Source organism: Pteronotus mesoamericanus, unplaced genomic scaffold (genome assembly GCF_021234165.1).
Source record: "Pteronotus mesoamericanus isolate MK-2021 breed Mesoamerican mustached bat unplaced genomic scaffold, CSHL_Meso_final contig_116, whole genome shotgun sequence".
Lineage (NCBI taxonomy): Eukaryota > Metazoa > Chordata > Mammalia > Chiroptera > Mormoopidae > Pteronotus > Pteronotus mesoamericanus.
In genome coordinates, this window is record NW_026555027.1 from 34,536,034 (window position 1) to 34,550,276 (window position 14,243).

General features: G+C 40.4%; 1 protein-coding gene across 1 annotated transcript; it reads right to left on the reverse strand.

Moving 5' to 3' along the window:
- Nucleotides 1–9,841: 9,841 nt before the first annotated feature.
- On the reverse strand, nt 9,842–13,545 carry GHSR (growth hormone secretagogue receptor). Its single transcript, XM_054577037.1, has 2 exons — nt 12,747–13,545; nt 9,842–10,276 (listed from the first exon to the last, which is right to left on the reverse strand). The coding sequence occupies exons 1-2, from the start codon at nt 13,543–13,545 to the stop codon at nt 9,891–9,893; spliced, it is 1,185 nt and encodes a 394-aa protein (XP_054433012.1). The 3' UTR covers nt 9,842–9,890.
- Between the last annotated feature and the right edge of the window lie 698 nt (nt 13,546–14,243).

Below are 14,243 nucleotides of genomic sequence, written 5' to 3' on the forward strand. Positions count from 1 at the left end.
CTGAGGGCCCTGCATGGTTTGAGGACAATGGAAAAGGATTCGATTAGATTCTGTGCAGGATAAGAGAGCTGAGTCAAGACACACTGGCAAGAGTGTGATGGTTCGGGAGAGTGTGTTCACCTTGAATGTTTGTAGTCACTGAACTGCTGATGCTCTGAGATGTTTCTCCATCACTGTTCAGCATCTGGAGTGGGAAGCAGTGATTGAGATAGTGATCTTGATCCAGAGCCAGGGACATGGTGGAATACAAGCAGGGGAACTGAGAACACTCACTAGAGAGTGCTGCTGTGAGGGCCATGGATTGCATTAGGGTCGTGGAGGTGGGAGGGGACCGGCTGACAGGGAGAACATAAAGCACTTGAAGAACTTCTGTGTAAAGGGAGCAATGGCTGAGAGACCTGAATGGTGCACGTTGTGATCACAGAATGGGGCGTTTCAATGCAAAACTTCACAAGAGGAGCAGTCTCAGTTACGCCACTGCCCGGCATGTAGCTTAGGAATGAGTAGCTGACATGATAAAATTCCTGGATGTTCAGAAGCCCGCAATGAATCCATCAGAGTCAAGAGTCTACTGTCCAGAGCAGGCCAAGTCTGGTAAACCGCCTCCCTTGCAAAATTCCACCTTCGCGGGCATATTTCCATGCAGCTGCCACAGTCCTGATTCCCTGCATAGTTATCACACCTGCCAGCTTCTCCCCCTCCCTCTCCTCCTCCCTCTTCTTATGAATCAACGTTTTGCCACTTGGGGACCAATACAGAGACAGAAAAGATAATGGACACAAGAAACTGATAAAGAGAAGGTCACACAAGCCATTTCAATGACAGCATTTGGGTGGCATTGACATTGATCTGATATGCAGCTCTTGCTCCTGGCTCCCGAACCTCGACAAAAATCCTTGCCTCCTAATGACTGTGTTGTGGGAGGCCTTTGGAAAAACCCTCTGTCAGGGTCTCCTTTAGGGCCCGCACTGCTACATAAGCATTTTTCCTTTTACAGGAAAAGTTGGGATTAATAGTTACAATAACTGTTGTTCTCCAGCAAGAATTATCAAGATGAGAAAATGCTCCAAGACTATCTTACTCATTAATGACAGGCATCGCTAATAGATTGTGACACTGTTTATTGCAGATGTGAGATAAAATTCATTGTCCAAACTGGGACACTTTGGAGAGTAGAAGGGAATACTAAAAGTCATTAAATATAAAATTATTGAAGTTTTTATTTATTTCATTTATTTTTATTTATTTATTTATTTATTTATTTTTATTTATTTATTACTAATAAGACTTATTTTATTGGTGGAACTATAAAATAGTTCTATTCACAAAATATTTTCAAGGATCTTTCTAAAAGTAAAATTTGTGCATATTAAATTAAAATAAAAATAATTTATATTGATTTTATGAATGTGTTAAGAAATAAATAGGAAAATTTTTCTTGACATATATTTATACAATTTAACTGGGCTTTTTTTTTCTTGTTTAGCCTTGTCTATCTTTGGTTTTACATTACTGATATTTTTATAAAGAAAGCATTTTAAAATATAACCTAGTCTTCATGTTTAATAAAATTACCCGTAGTCTCCTTGTATGTTGCAGTCATGGTTAATAAATTTGAAATTTGTAGCATTGTTTGCTCCTTCTACTGAAGTCAAAGCAAATTCTGAGAAAAAGGAGAATATTCTTTTTTTGTTACTTTTTTCTTATTAAAATGTTTAATTTCAGGCCAAATATTTTTACAGATTCTGTTGCTTTGTTCCTTTCTCTAACAAATATTTCTATGAAAAAATTGTCATAACTTGACCCTATGATTCTTTTGAATGCTTTACTATATTCAGATCTTAGAACATAGTAGACCTTCTCAATTTTAGTCTATCAAAAGATTCAACCCAAACTTCAAGATATCCCAAAGATAAATTAGAGAACTTCAAAATTAAATCTATACATTTTGAACTCTCATTATGTAATTCATTAAGTTTCTCTCTGTGTTTTTGTAGAGATATATTTTGTTTTCCCAACAGAAGCTTTGTTTTTATTAGGTTCACACAGTGCTTCAAAAGCTGTTTAGTTTTTAGGGTTTTGTTTTCCATTTGTTGACTACTCTGATTAAAGATATCAACTGATTTTAAGCCAAAGGCAATCAAATACAGAGGGCTTGTTTTATTATCCTGTTTTAGACCAGGGTGATTTACAAAATAATCAAAAGCACAAACATTTCTGAAATCCAATTGATGATAGGAGCAAAGAAAGTGAATACTACTGTTATGAGACATTTTATCTGTATCTCAGTTACTCTGTGTGTGTGTGTGTGTGTGTGTGTGTGTGTAACATAAAGTTTGGCAATATGTCTTCTACTTTAATTGATAGACTGTCACAACATCTTTGGATTAATTATGAATTGTGTGTAAACCATAATCATTTCCAAGTTCTGCTATGTATTCCATAAGATTCCTAATTTAGCAAGAATATTTTTTCTGTCATCACACTTTGCTTCACCAAAATTATACTTGTATTATCATCCCAAAATGGATACATTTAACTTAATGGAGAACAATTTTAACCAAAATTACAATTACTCATTCTCAATAATGTAAGATGTTTCACTTTGGCAAAATGACTTCTAAAAGCTTTATTACAATTCCATCAAGTAAATGAAAAAAAAAGTCAACCCATTAGTGAGATTAACTGATCTTTAATTTAAAGTACCCGATAGCATTGATATAAAATTGGCCTCATCCACTTGGATGCCAAGATTTTGTCCTGACAGTGAAACCGACACAGAAACAGCTTTCATGAACTTTTTGTGCATGTGCAAGAAACTACAGAATCCAAAATGAGTAAAAGTAATTGAGAAGAACAATTATTTAATTGAAAAACCATGTTTCACATACTGAAATGTAAATGTACCTTCTCCAGCATTATGTGTTAAATTATCAGCTTGGGAACAGGCTTCTTAAAATAATTACTAGCCTGAGTAGATTTAGAGCAAAATGAAAAGCTTGTTGCCACTGTAACAACAGTGTTCAGATTATGCCCCACTGGAGGGCAGCCCAGCCTCCCTTCCCTGCACTTGGTGCAAGTGTTCCTAATCTACAACTTTCCCCACTTCCCCCTGACCTGTGCCTGGCAGCCTGGTGGCTTCACGCATCTTGAAGACCCCAGGGAGAGCCACGACACAACTGGAGGAAAAAATGATTTATTTTTCCCACTCCAAATATTTTTCCCACCTGTGATGGGAAGGAGTTGACTATTCCTAACAGCATGTGTCAGAGCCCATGCTGTTAAAAAACAAAGAAAACTTTGGTTTTCTGGGATTTTTCTTTCCAGCCAGTGATTTTCCTTGCTTTCTTGGGAATAGAGACAGGTTGTAGATGATTGTCACTGGCTGTCTTTCAGGTTAAGGACAGAACGTTGTTTGCTGAACGTGTGTGCTGCTCGACAAGACCCTGGCGGAAGCTGCAAATACCAAGTGCAGGTCTGACAACTCCACCTCAGTCTCCTTATTAAATGACACATCCTTAAAAAAAAAAAAAAAAAAAAATCCAGGCCAAGTGCAAAAACAGCAGGAGTAACTGGGGCTGTGGAGTCACCTGAACGACCTTTCTCAACCCAATGTTTCTGAGAGCCAGTGCCACCAGATAGGAATTGACCCACAGGCTGAAACTCCCTAGGCTCCCTGGGGTTCTAGACAGTCTTTAAAGTGTTATCTCTTTGGATTTAATTTGCTCAAAGGGAACCAAGAAGTCTCTATATTCCGAGTGCTGGTATATGTGGGTTAGAAGCTTACTTACTTAGATGGCGGGGATCCAACACTCTCCAGTCCCTGTCACAGGTCCAGAGTGGGCCACGTGCAGGAGGCCACGCCCTGGCCCATCCCCGCACTCCTCTCCGCCTGCTGAGCCATTTGCCCCCAAATCTCTTTATGCCAAATTGCGCTTGTTATTGTGACTACCTGTAATTTACATAAGTTGATAAGATGTGATTGCAAAAACAAAATCACTCTTTCTTGGAAAACTACACTGAAATCTTAGGAAAGACTCAATGAAGGCAAGTTACTAAAAAGGTCATTAAACTAGATAAGGGAGAAACTACTGTCAAAATCAGGGAAAGGAACTTGCCAGAAGCCACACAGTTCCAGTAGCAGGACTGGAACGCAAGCCCAAGAACTTGATTAGTAGAGAAATAAAGCCACATTGACAACTGGTTTAAATACATTAAGCCTGCCAGTGTAAACCAAGCTGTCGATCAGTTATTTTATCTTTTATGGAGAAATCGCCCTGGGCCAACTAGTAGTTGTGCAGTGGGAGTGTCTGCGGTGAGAATGCTTGCAGCAAAGATGTTTATGAAAAGATGCTTTTCATCGTGGTATTAAGAAGAAAATACCAAGAAGTAAAATGAGGAAGCAGTGATGAATTATGAGTCAGGGAGTAAAGAGCAACCAGCATTTTTACAGTTACCGCAGAATGTGAGGCCCACCAAGTGCCTGGCAGACCTGCTGGACTTTCCTCTTTTGACCTTAAGTTGAATCCGGAATCTGCCACAGGGATGGGCCTAAAAGGATGTGATGGGCACTGAATTGAGGGAGAGGTGCACAGAAGGGGTCCGAAGATACTGGACAGGGCCTCAGCAGATGGAACAAATCTCATGATTTACTTCTTTGGATCACTTTAGTGTGTTACTAATTATTACCAAGTTCACACTTTTAGGTACTACTTGCAAATTATAGTAACTCAGGTTACCAGGATCCATCAACGACTGTGTGGTATGTAGACTACATTGAATTTTGACACCACGAGGATCCTTTATGCTAAGATTATATCCTTTCTACTTTCAAGTTTAATGTGCATTTTAAGTCAAAAGGATGGTGATAATGGGCAGTCCTTAACTGGCAAATAAAAGTTGGCCACCTTTAGTGGTCCTCCACTTTTGGCTTTAATTTTATTCATTCCTGGAGTCCATGACTGGAAGTGAATGCCCGGCTGACACATAAATCCAGGTTTTAAACTTTCCTCTGTCCCACCCATGTTCAGTGAGCGGCTGCTGAGTGCAGAGTGAACAGGAATCCTTCCTTTGATTCAAAGAGCTTGTGGCCTGTGGGCCACACATTAGTGTAACACCATGGAGGCCGCAACACCGTCCACTCTGAGGGTGACAGGCTGTAAAAGACAGAGAAGTGGAGAGAGCATGGGGGTCACAGCCCATCACAGCATCCCTGACTCTTCTTAATACTTCCAGAAATGGCTTACCTCATTAGTAAATATTGGAGCCCTTGGGGAAATGAACTAACAACAAAAACCTCATTGTAAAATACGTATGTCAGAAAGTGAAAGGACAAAAAGGAACTGAGTGTAGAACAGAAGTAGAATATTCCAGACAGCAAGATTTATAACTGTATGTGGAAGAAAGTAGGCGCAGACTTTAAAAAGACATTTATTATGCAGTTGTTTGGTTGAGGACACACATAGGAAAGACAACCCATGCCTGATTTCCTAAGACAGGTACATGAGTGGTATAGTAAACTCGTTAAAATTCACAAAGACCTTAAGGAAAAGAATCACAAATCAAAATATTATTAGTGATATTTATGACACATTGTAACAACACAATTTGACTAAGCAGTAAATTCTATGTGGACTTAAAATACAGGGGATATCCGTGAAACAGGAGACTATGCTGTTTGGATATATTTATATGAGCCGATGCTCTCTAGTATACTAAACCGTAGTGTTAAATCTGAAAAATATAAATAGTTTTGTTGTATAAGCTAGAGAAATGTTTGGGTTTAACATGTTAAAATCACAACAAATATCTCAAAATATTCTTCCCAAATACTTTCTCTGTACCTGGAGTGGGGTGGGGGAGAAAGAAATCCTTCTGCAAAGGACATTTGTAAACATTGTGGTGAATGTACACGAGGCATCCTTTTTGAGGGCTTTAACGGTTTGCCAGTTTTGAGAGTACTTGTTAGTCCCTTGAGCAAAGGATATACTGTGTCACAATATAAGTGTTAATTGGAATTCCAGCAGATATCCAGGAAATTGGGAGGGACATAGACATGACACTTTTTTTTTTTAACCAAAATAGCTAACCTCCAACACTGGGCAAGAATTTGCATTCAAAAGAAAAAACACAAAACAAACCTCATCCAAACTCTCTACTTCACCTGCTTCAGACTTAGAATATTGCCAAGAATTAGTGCGACTGAGTTATTTAATGTGAATAAATAAAAGACATGCACTTAAAGGATTTGTTTGCCACCAGCGCACTGCTTTCTGTTGATTTGGACTTGCAGTTCATTCTCTGGATAAAAAATATTTGTGTTATAAATTCACCAAATTAATACTGGTCACTAATCACCTAGTTAAGTTACAATTGTATATATCCTGGCTAATGTTGCAATTTAAATTATAAAGAAATCATGGGAGGATCATTAGATAATGAACCACGAATGACATTATCTCTCTTTTAACAACATTACCTATACTAGATACAGTATTTCTGGTGGAAGAAAGCTCTATTCTATTCACATAGACACTGTGACAAGAAATTCACAGTGATGTGTATGTCACATTTGAAAAACGTACACGCTGTTTTTTAAAAGATAAGAAAGCATTTTCACCAGTCTCATAAAAAGGAACCAGTCTTGCAAAAAGTCTAACATTTTTTAATGTTAAATTCAAGTATATAAATAAATGAAAAAATGCTAAAATTGACAATGCTGAACTAATAATTTTATATTGTTTGTAATGATTTCAGATTCTTAATAAAAGCATTAGAGTGAACGATCTGGAATTTCAAGTCAAACCTCATCACAACAACTTTCGTTGCAATAAAAAAAGTTAACTATAAAGAAACGGTTTCCAGGTCTGGCCAGACACTAGCTGTGTTTCTGAATCTCACTGCCGCAAAACTTCCAATTTTAAATAATCTGTGGCAATGAACATTTTCTTGTAAGCAATTATGAAAAAGTTCTTACTCATGTGACAGTCACTTCTTACAATGCAAGCCCTGATTTAGTGACGCAGTGTAAGCCGTGGTGACAGAAGCCTCATTGCCGGATAACCAGGACAATGGGAGCACATTAAAAGTGAAGCCAAGTCCTTTACTTTCCATCCCTGAACGAAGAGTCCTGTGCGTGTCATTGCCACGAGCAGGCACACTGGCTGCGTCTATACGAATTTGACTGATAGATGAACAATCCCTTGAAATACTGGAAAACTGTTTGATCAGTGTCAACTGGAGATGTTTACTTCAAACCTTAATATATTCATTAGTTTTCTCCTGCAACATAATACACAAATGAATAGTTCATTATGGATAAACTCTTTGGTTTTTTAATCTCTAGAGCTTAGAACATACCAGGCACATACTAAATGTTTGTGAAATATGGGCATCAAGAAACAGTTTTCCTCGGTGTAAATTCCCCCTTTCCCTGAGTCTTAAACAATTTATAGAGTATGATGATACAAAGAAGTTACACACAATAAAAATGCAGTAATATAAAAAGACAAATTAAAAATCCCTTTCTCTAAACACATCTAATTCCCAGATGGACAGCAGTAAAGGACAACAGTGGTCCTTGCTATGGAAACTATCCCCTGTGAACCCACAAGACAATGAGGACCATTGACTAGGTAAGCAACTAATTAAAAGTTAGGGGATTTTCCCTCCACGGCAATTAACTGTGCGATAGAAGTCACGCCTTTTTTGCTTGTTTTCTCTCAAGTAGAATATATTTGTAGACAAAAACTTTAAGGTTTCAGTAGGCTGCATTACCTCTTTGAAATGTACTGGACTCTGTTTAGGAGAATAATGTTGAATTACCTAATTAGTATCCTGTGTGCTTATATAAATCAGTGTACTTAAGAAAAAAAAAATTTATCCTCACTTGAGGATATTTGTTTCCCTTGCTTTCAGAGAGAGAAAGAGAGAGGGGAAAGGAGAGAGAGTGAAACATCAATGGGAGGGACAAGCATCAATTGGTTGCCTCCCGAATCTGCCTGGACCGGGAATCATTCCTGCCTGGGCTGGGGACTGAAGCCGCAACCTAAGTACATGCCTTGACCCAGAATCAAACCTGAAACATTTTGGTTATGGGACGATGCTCCAACCAGCTGAGCTACACCAGCCAGGGCATAAATAAATCAGTGCATTTAAAAAAAATTGATGCACTCCCCAAAATTAACTGAATAACCCATTTGGTAAAGTTCTGCATTTAGACTAAATTGAGCAGTTTTCGTGTCAGAATAGATTTCGGAAATATTTCTCCAAAGAAACCATTCTAATTATGATTATGCTTTCATGTTTCTAAAATAAAGTTAATTAATTATTTTGGCATAATACTCTTAACTTTTGGTGGGGTAAAATCAATCACGGCAGTAATTTCTCTAAATGGTTCAATCAGTTTCACAGCTGAACCAATAATCTCATGTAGGAATTGCTTATATGATTTAGTATTGCATAGGACTATGAAGAAATCATTTTTGGAATAATATATTTAATATGTAGAGTTGATTATACAAGGAACTTTAGATTTATAATCAAAATGTACAATATTTAGTTGAAGGTATGTAATAATTCATTTTTATGATTAAGAAAGAGACTGGAAATCCAAGCAAACAAATCTATCAGAGAAGCAGTAGGATGTGAAGAGCGAAACTAATTTGGATTCATAACATGGCATAAGCATTTCAAAGTGAATAGTTATAAGATTAAAGAATATCACTAAGCAGTAGCATTTAAGAGATTATGAATTTTTCAACATTTGAAAAATTTCTATGTTCATTTAGTTCCTGTAAGCTTTCCAGAGTAAGTCATAAATTATTCCTTCATTCACAAATCAAAGCCTTATTGTTGGTTTAAGTATTTTTGTTAAGCCAAATAAGGCAGTTTATGATTTTCTATAAGTTGTATTAAGTTTCATTTCCTGAATATTATCACATACAATTCAACTTAATTAAAAAATACATCTTTTATTTCATATTTATTTCCTTCCACACATGAATAGAGCATTTAGGTGTGATTTGCGGGAGGCACCATGCTAAAACTCTGCGATGTTTATTTCACAATTAAAACATTTTAGGAAATGAACATTAATTTTTAAAAATACTATAAGATTAATAATAATTTTACATATACTCTTGAACTGAACTATCCAATATATAGTATTGTAATGACTAGCCACATTTGACCATTGAATACTTGAAGAACTGAATTTTTAATTTTAATCAATTTTATATTTAAAAAATTATAGTAGTCTTATTTATTGGAAAACTTTTACATGTGTTTGGACATCTTCGGTTTATGAATCTACTTTTTTACCTGCAAATTTTATGAAATGTAAGTACAGTATTTACTCATCAATAATTCATCAAGTATTACTGATGAAACCTTACTGTCCAAATTAAGGTGTACTGTAAATGTAAAAAACAAACCAGATTTCAAGGACTTTGTATTAAAAATGTAAAATTATCATTAATAATTTTTACATTGATTACTTTGGTACCTTGCACTATATTTCTTGTGGACAGCACTGATCTAGACTATATGAAAACTGCTGGTTTTAAAAAGTCATGTTTTAAATTCTCAATTTCAATGTCATTCTTTCAATCACATTTTTGTTATTATGAAAAAGTAATTCAGATGAGTATTTATTAAGTAAGAAGTGCACTAACTGCCTTCTTTGCGCCTTCTTCTTTCTCCAAATTGCTAAGCCCTTGCTAGCACCAACAGTAGAATGCAAAATCACAGGCAGTGAATCTGCAGAAACAGTGTATGAGAGCACTGATGAGTGTGGCAATCAAATTAAACTTCTCACACACTACAGATTCTATCTTTTTTTCCCCCCACCTGTTTCCAGACCTATCTGTCCCAAACCCCAAAGTTAATTTTCAACTTCCTCCCAAGTTCTGCTGTGCTATGGCTTCCAGTGTAGAATAATAAGCAATGACTTTGCTCAGTGATGTGCTTGGTCTTGTGTTAATACTAGATTCTGTCCAGGCCCGAGAGCTTTCATCCTTCAGGGTGGAGAGCTTTCTCTGGGAGAAAGGTTCAAATCCAAGAAGTTTGAACACCGCCACTCGGTACTTCTTGGACATGATGTTGTACAGAATGGGGTTGATGGCAGCGCTGAGGTAGAAGAGGACAAAGGACACGAGGTTGCAGTATTGGCTGATCTGAGCAATCTCCATGGAGCCAATCTCGAAAGACTTGGAAAATAAGTATCTCCCTACATGGAAGGGCAGCCAGCAGAGGATGAAAGCAAACACCACGACAGCTAAAAGAACAATGGGAGAGTGAGCATCAGTTCAAGAAATGGCACAGACTATCACGTTTTATTTGGAAGACGTAGTTTTGCTTTGATTATATATGGTGTGACCACTAACTTTAGAGAAACATAATGTTCTGCTCTTTCTCATTCCTATATTTTTACCAAGATGGAGTCTGTCTGGAGCAACACTTCAACCATTTTTACAGAGCTTCCCAGTCATTTCTATTAATAACATTTTGAGTGACTTTGTGATTGGTTTGCCATATTGACTCAACTGATTAGACTAGTTATTCACAATAATTCACCACTTTATATGCATGAGACACAACCAAACACATGTTAGAGAAACTGGTTATACTCCACTGTGGCCGGGAATCAGTGTTCCCTGGGGCACAGAGCCCTTGGATGTGAGATAGGCTCATTAAATTAAAATCTCTAGTTAGGAGGCTAGAACATCTGTTTTTTTCTTTTTAAAATTTCACAGAGGACTGAATATGCACTTAGGACTGGGAACCACTAAGAAGTATCCTACAATAGACATCAGTAAGGTGTAAAAGCCCATAAAACCAACCAACATTAATTATCATTCATCCAAATCTTCATTTTGCCCATGTGATAACATTAATCATCATCCATTCAAGGCATCATGTTACCCCTTTTTTCAAGACCTCTGCATTTCTAGATTAAGTTTTTAAAATTCAGAAATCAGAGGAAAAAAGAAGATAAATATTTTAGTCCTTATACTACTTTAGTGATTCCCTTCAAATTGTTAAGGCAAAAGAAAACTAACAAACTAACATTGGTGCTGAGACCCTAATGAGGATGACTATTGGCTGAAAAGAAAAATGAAGGAAATTATTTAAATTATTCTCTAAAACTAAGTTGCATAGTAGCAACTGACTGCCACAGTAGCCACGTGAATGTTAGAGCCCCCCGAGTGCACCAGCAGGTTTACAATCTATTAGCCATATCATGAGAATTACTTGTCTACAAAGTGACAATTTGGGGCATTCTTTGAATAAACGATCATGCTAATATACAGGAGGGAGTTCAAGAATTGTAAAATTACACATACAAGGGTGGGCAAAAGTAGGTTTGCAGTTATGAATACGTGAAAGTTTATTTTGTATTATTATTCATTAACTATTGTATTATTTGCATTATAACTGTAAATCTACTTTTGCCCACTCTGTAAGTGTAAAACACAGGGTGGGCCAAAAGTGGGCTTACAGTTGTTTGTATGGATAATAATACAATAATTCATAAATAACGATACAAGAATAAACTGTTTGGCATACTCACAACTGTAAACCTACTTTTGCCCCACCCCGTATTGACTACAACATCCAAATGATTAAGCGTGTAGACTTTAGTTCTGAAAAAGCAAATAGAATTAATATTCTTCTTGGATGTGAAGACATGTGGCATTACTTGCACCAAACACACACACTTAAAGAAGCTGAATTCATACAGTACACATTCAGCAGACTCCAGCCGTGACCCTGCACCCAAATGTCCCCCACAGGATCATTTGCGGAGTGACAGCAAGTCCTGTCTGCTTCCATTAACGTCTCTCTTTCTCATGCTGGAATCCTGCCTGTCCTAGCGTACCCTAGATTACCAGTCTTTTCTACCTGGAAAGATGTGTAATCATGAAAAGAAGTGAAGACTCCAGAACTGATTTGTCACTGACTTCCTTACAAAGCTGTACCAACATCAGCAAGGTAAACAGAACTGATTTGATTATTTGATTTAAAAAAAAATGCAGGGCACAAAGCAAATCACAATACTGAAAGAAAAATGAACCATTTCCGACAGAATTATCCAAATGGATTGCGTTTTTTTGGTTAAATTTACCACTGAATATGTCCCTGATTTAATGCCTGCTTTTCTTAGCAAAACTTAGATATCCACGAATTCTCTTAGAGGCAGGAAGCTCCACCTGACCTTTAACATGTAAAGATCACAAGGACTTTTATAAAATATCTCAATCTTGAAGCAAAGTTTCTGGGATGATATTAAAAACTCATTTTAGGGAAGTGCATGGGTGAGGCATTTGTCCACGAAAGAGAGAAAGGAAAGCCAAGAAGAAAGAGACACAAAGAGACCTAAAGAGAGTCGAGACTGTGACCAAATTGGGAGGGGGGAGCAGAAAGGGAGGGAGCGAGGAAGACAGGGAGAAAGAGGGAGGGGGAGGGAAGGAGGGAGGAAGGAAAGGAGATACAGATAAAAACAGGAGCAAGAAAGTTTTGTGTTCTTTTTTTCAGTCCTAGAGAGACAGGGACGCCCACACACGGCAGAAAATCTAGGAGACCCAAGAAGGAGTTCAAGTCAGAAACAGGAGAGAGAGAAATTGAAGACACCGCGAGAGAGACGGAGAGAAGCAGGAAAGAGAGGCAGACACTCGGGGAGAAGGGGAGACGGTCGGGGAGAGGAGGGTACCGGGAGAGAGAGCTGAGGACGCGCGCAGACGCACCCAGCATTTTCACGGTCTGCTTGTGGTGGTTCTGGTCCCTGAGCGAGGCGGCCACCGCGGCCTCGCCGCGCCGCCTGCGCCACAGCTTCCTGCCGATGAGGCTGTAGAGCACAGTGAGGCAGAAGACGGGCAGGAAGAAGAAGACGCTGGACACCCACACCATGACGGTGAGCAGTCCGGAGCTCACGGCGAACTCGGTGGCGCGGCACTCGTTGGTGTCCCGAGGGTCCGTGCCGTTCTCGTGCTCCACGCCGACCAGCACGAAGATGGGCCCGGCGCTGCAGAAAGCCACGGCCCAGATGACCAGGATGACCAGCTTCACCCGGCCTTTGGTGACCACCACCTTGGCCCGCAGCGGAAAGCAGATCGCGAAGTAGCGCTCGACGCTAAGCGCGGTGATGGTGAGCACCGTGGCGTAGGTGCAGCTCTCGCTGACGAACTGGAAGAGTTTGCAGAGCAGGTCGCCGAAGTTCCAGGGCCGGTACTGCCAGAGGCGGACGAGGTCCAGGGGCATGCAAAGGAAGATGAGTAAGTCGGAGAAGGCCATGCTGGACAGGTAGAGGTTGGTGGTGGTGCGCAGCTCGCGGAAGCGCGACACCACCAGCATGGTGAGCAGGTTGCCCGCGATGCCCACCACGAAGAGCGCCACGCAGGTGGCGGTGACGCCGGCCAACAGCGGCGCAGGAAAGAGGGGCAGCAGCTCGTCTGTCCGCGAGTCGTTGTCGGGGGGAGCGTCCCAGCCCAGGTCCGGCAGAGTGAGGTTGGGCCCCGGCTCCTCGATCATCGTCGCGTTCCACATGCTGCCGGCTCGACTTCACTGGCTCTGGAATGCTGAGAAGCTGGACCGCGCTGGTCCCCCGGAAGGTCGCCTTAGGCGCCAGAGAGGGCGAGGGAGGAGCGGGCGCGCAGGAAAGCTTGTTGAGGAAAGAGAGGGAAGTGAGAAGCAGAAGCTGAGGCAGAAGGTGACACTGAGAGCCTGGGGCGGGGAGCAGTGGGGAAGGGAGGCTGGGACACACGCGCGCGCGCGCACACACACGCACGTGGTGAGAACAGAGCGTGACCCACCGCTCTTTCTGGAGCCTCCCCTTTTCTCCATCCTCTCCCCCAAAGTCTCTCTCCCAACCCAGCATCCGGCCGGCCTGCACACACATACCTGTCAACGGGGCAGCCCCGCCAGCCTTGCCTTGCCTTCGCGTTCCTGCTCCAGCTGCATCTCGCGCTTGCTCACGCGTCCCGGGGCGTGGGGCTCTCGGAGACCGTGCACTGCGAAACGGGAGCGGGAGCAGCGCTCTCCACGATTTTGCCCGCAGCCTGGCTCGTGTGGCTCCAAAGGGCTGGTCACACCCGGCGGGGGCGGAGACAGCGGGGGCGGCCGGGAGAACGCCTCCAATAGCCCAGGCTGGAGTTCTCCCTCAGCAAGGCAGAGAGTTGGTTACAGACCTGGTCGGAAGAAGAAGCAAGCGTGACCGAACTGAGCTTAGAAAAAGGGGGTAGGGA

Coding starts and splice junctions, on each gene's coding strand:
- GHSR (XM_054577037.1), bottom strand. CDS start 13,545: ATGTGGAACGCGACGATGATCGAGGAGCCGGGGCCCAACCTCACTCTG. Junction 10,277..12,746: donor GCAGACCGTGAAAATGCTGG/GTGCGTCTGCGC, acceptor TTGTTCTTTTAG/CTGTCGTGGTGTTTGCTTTC.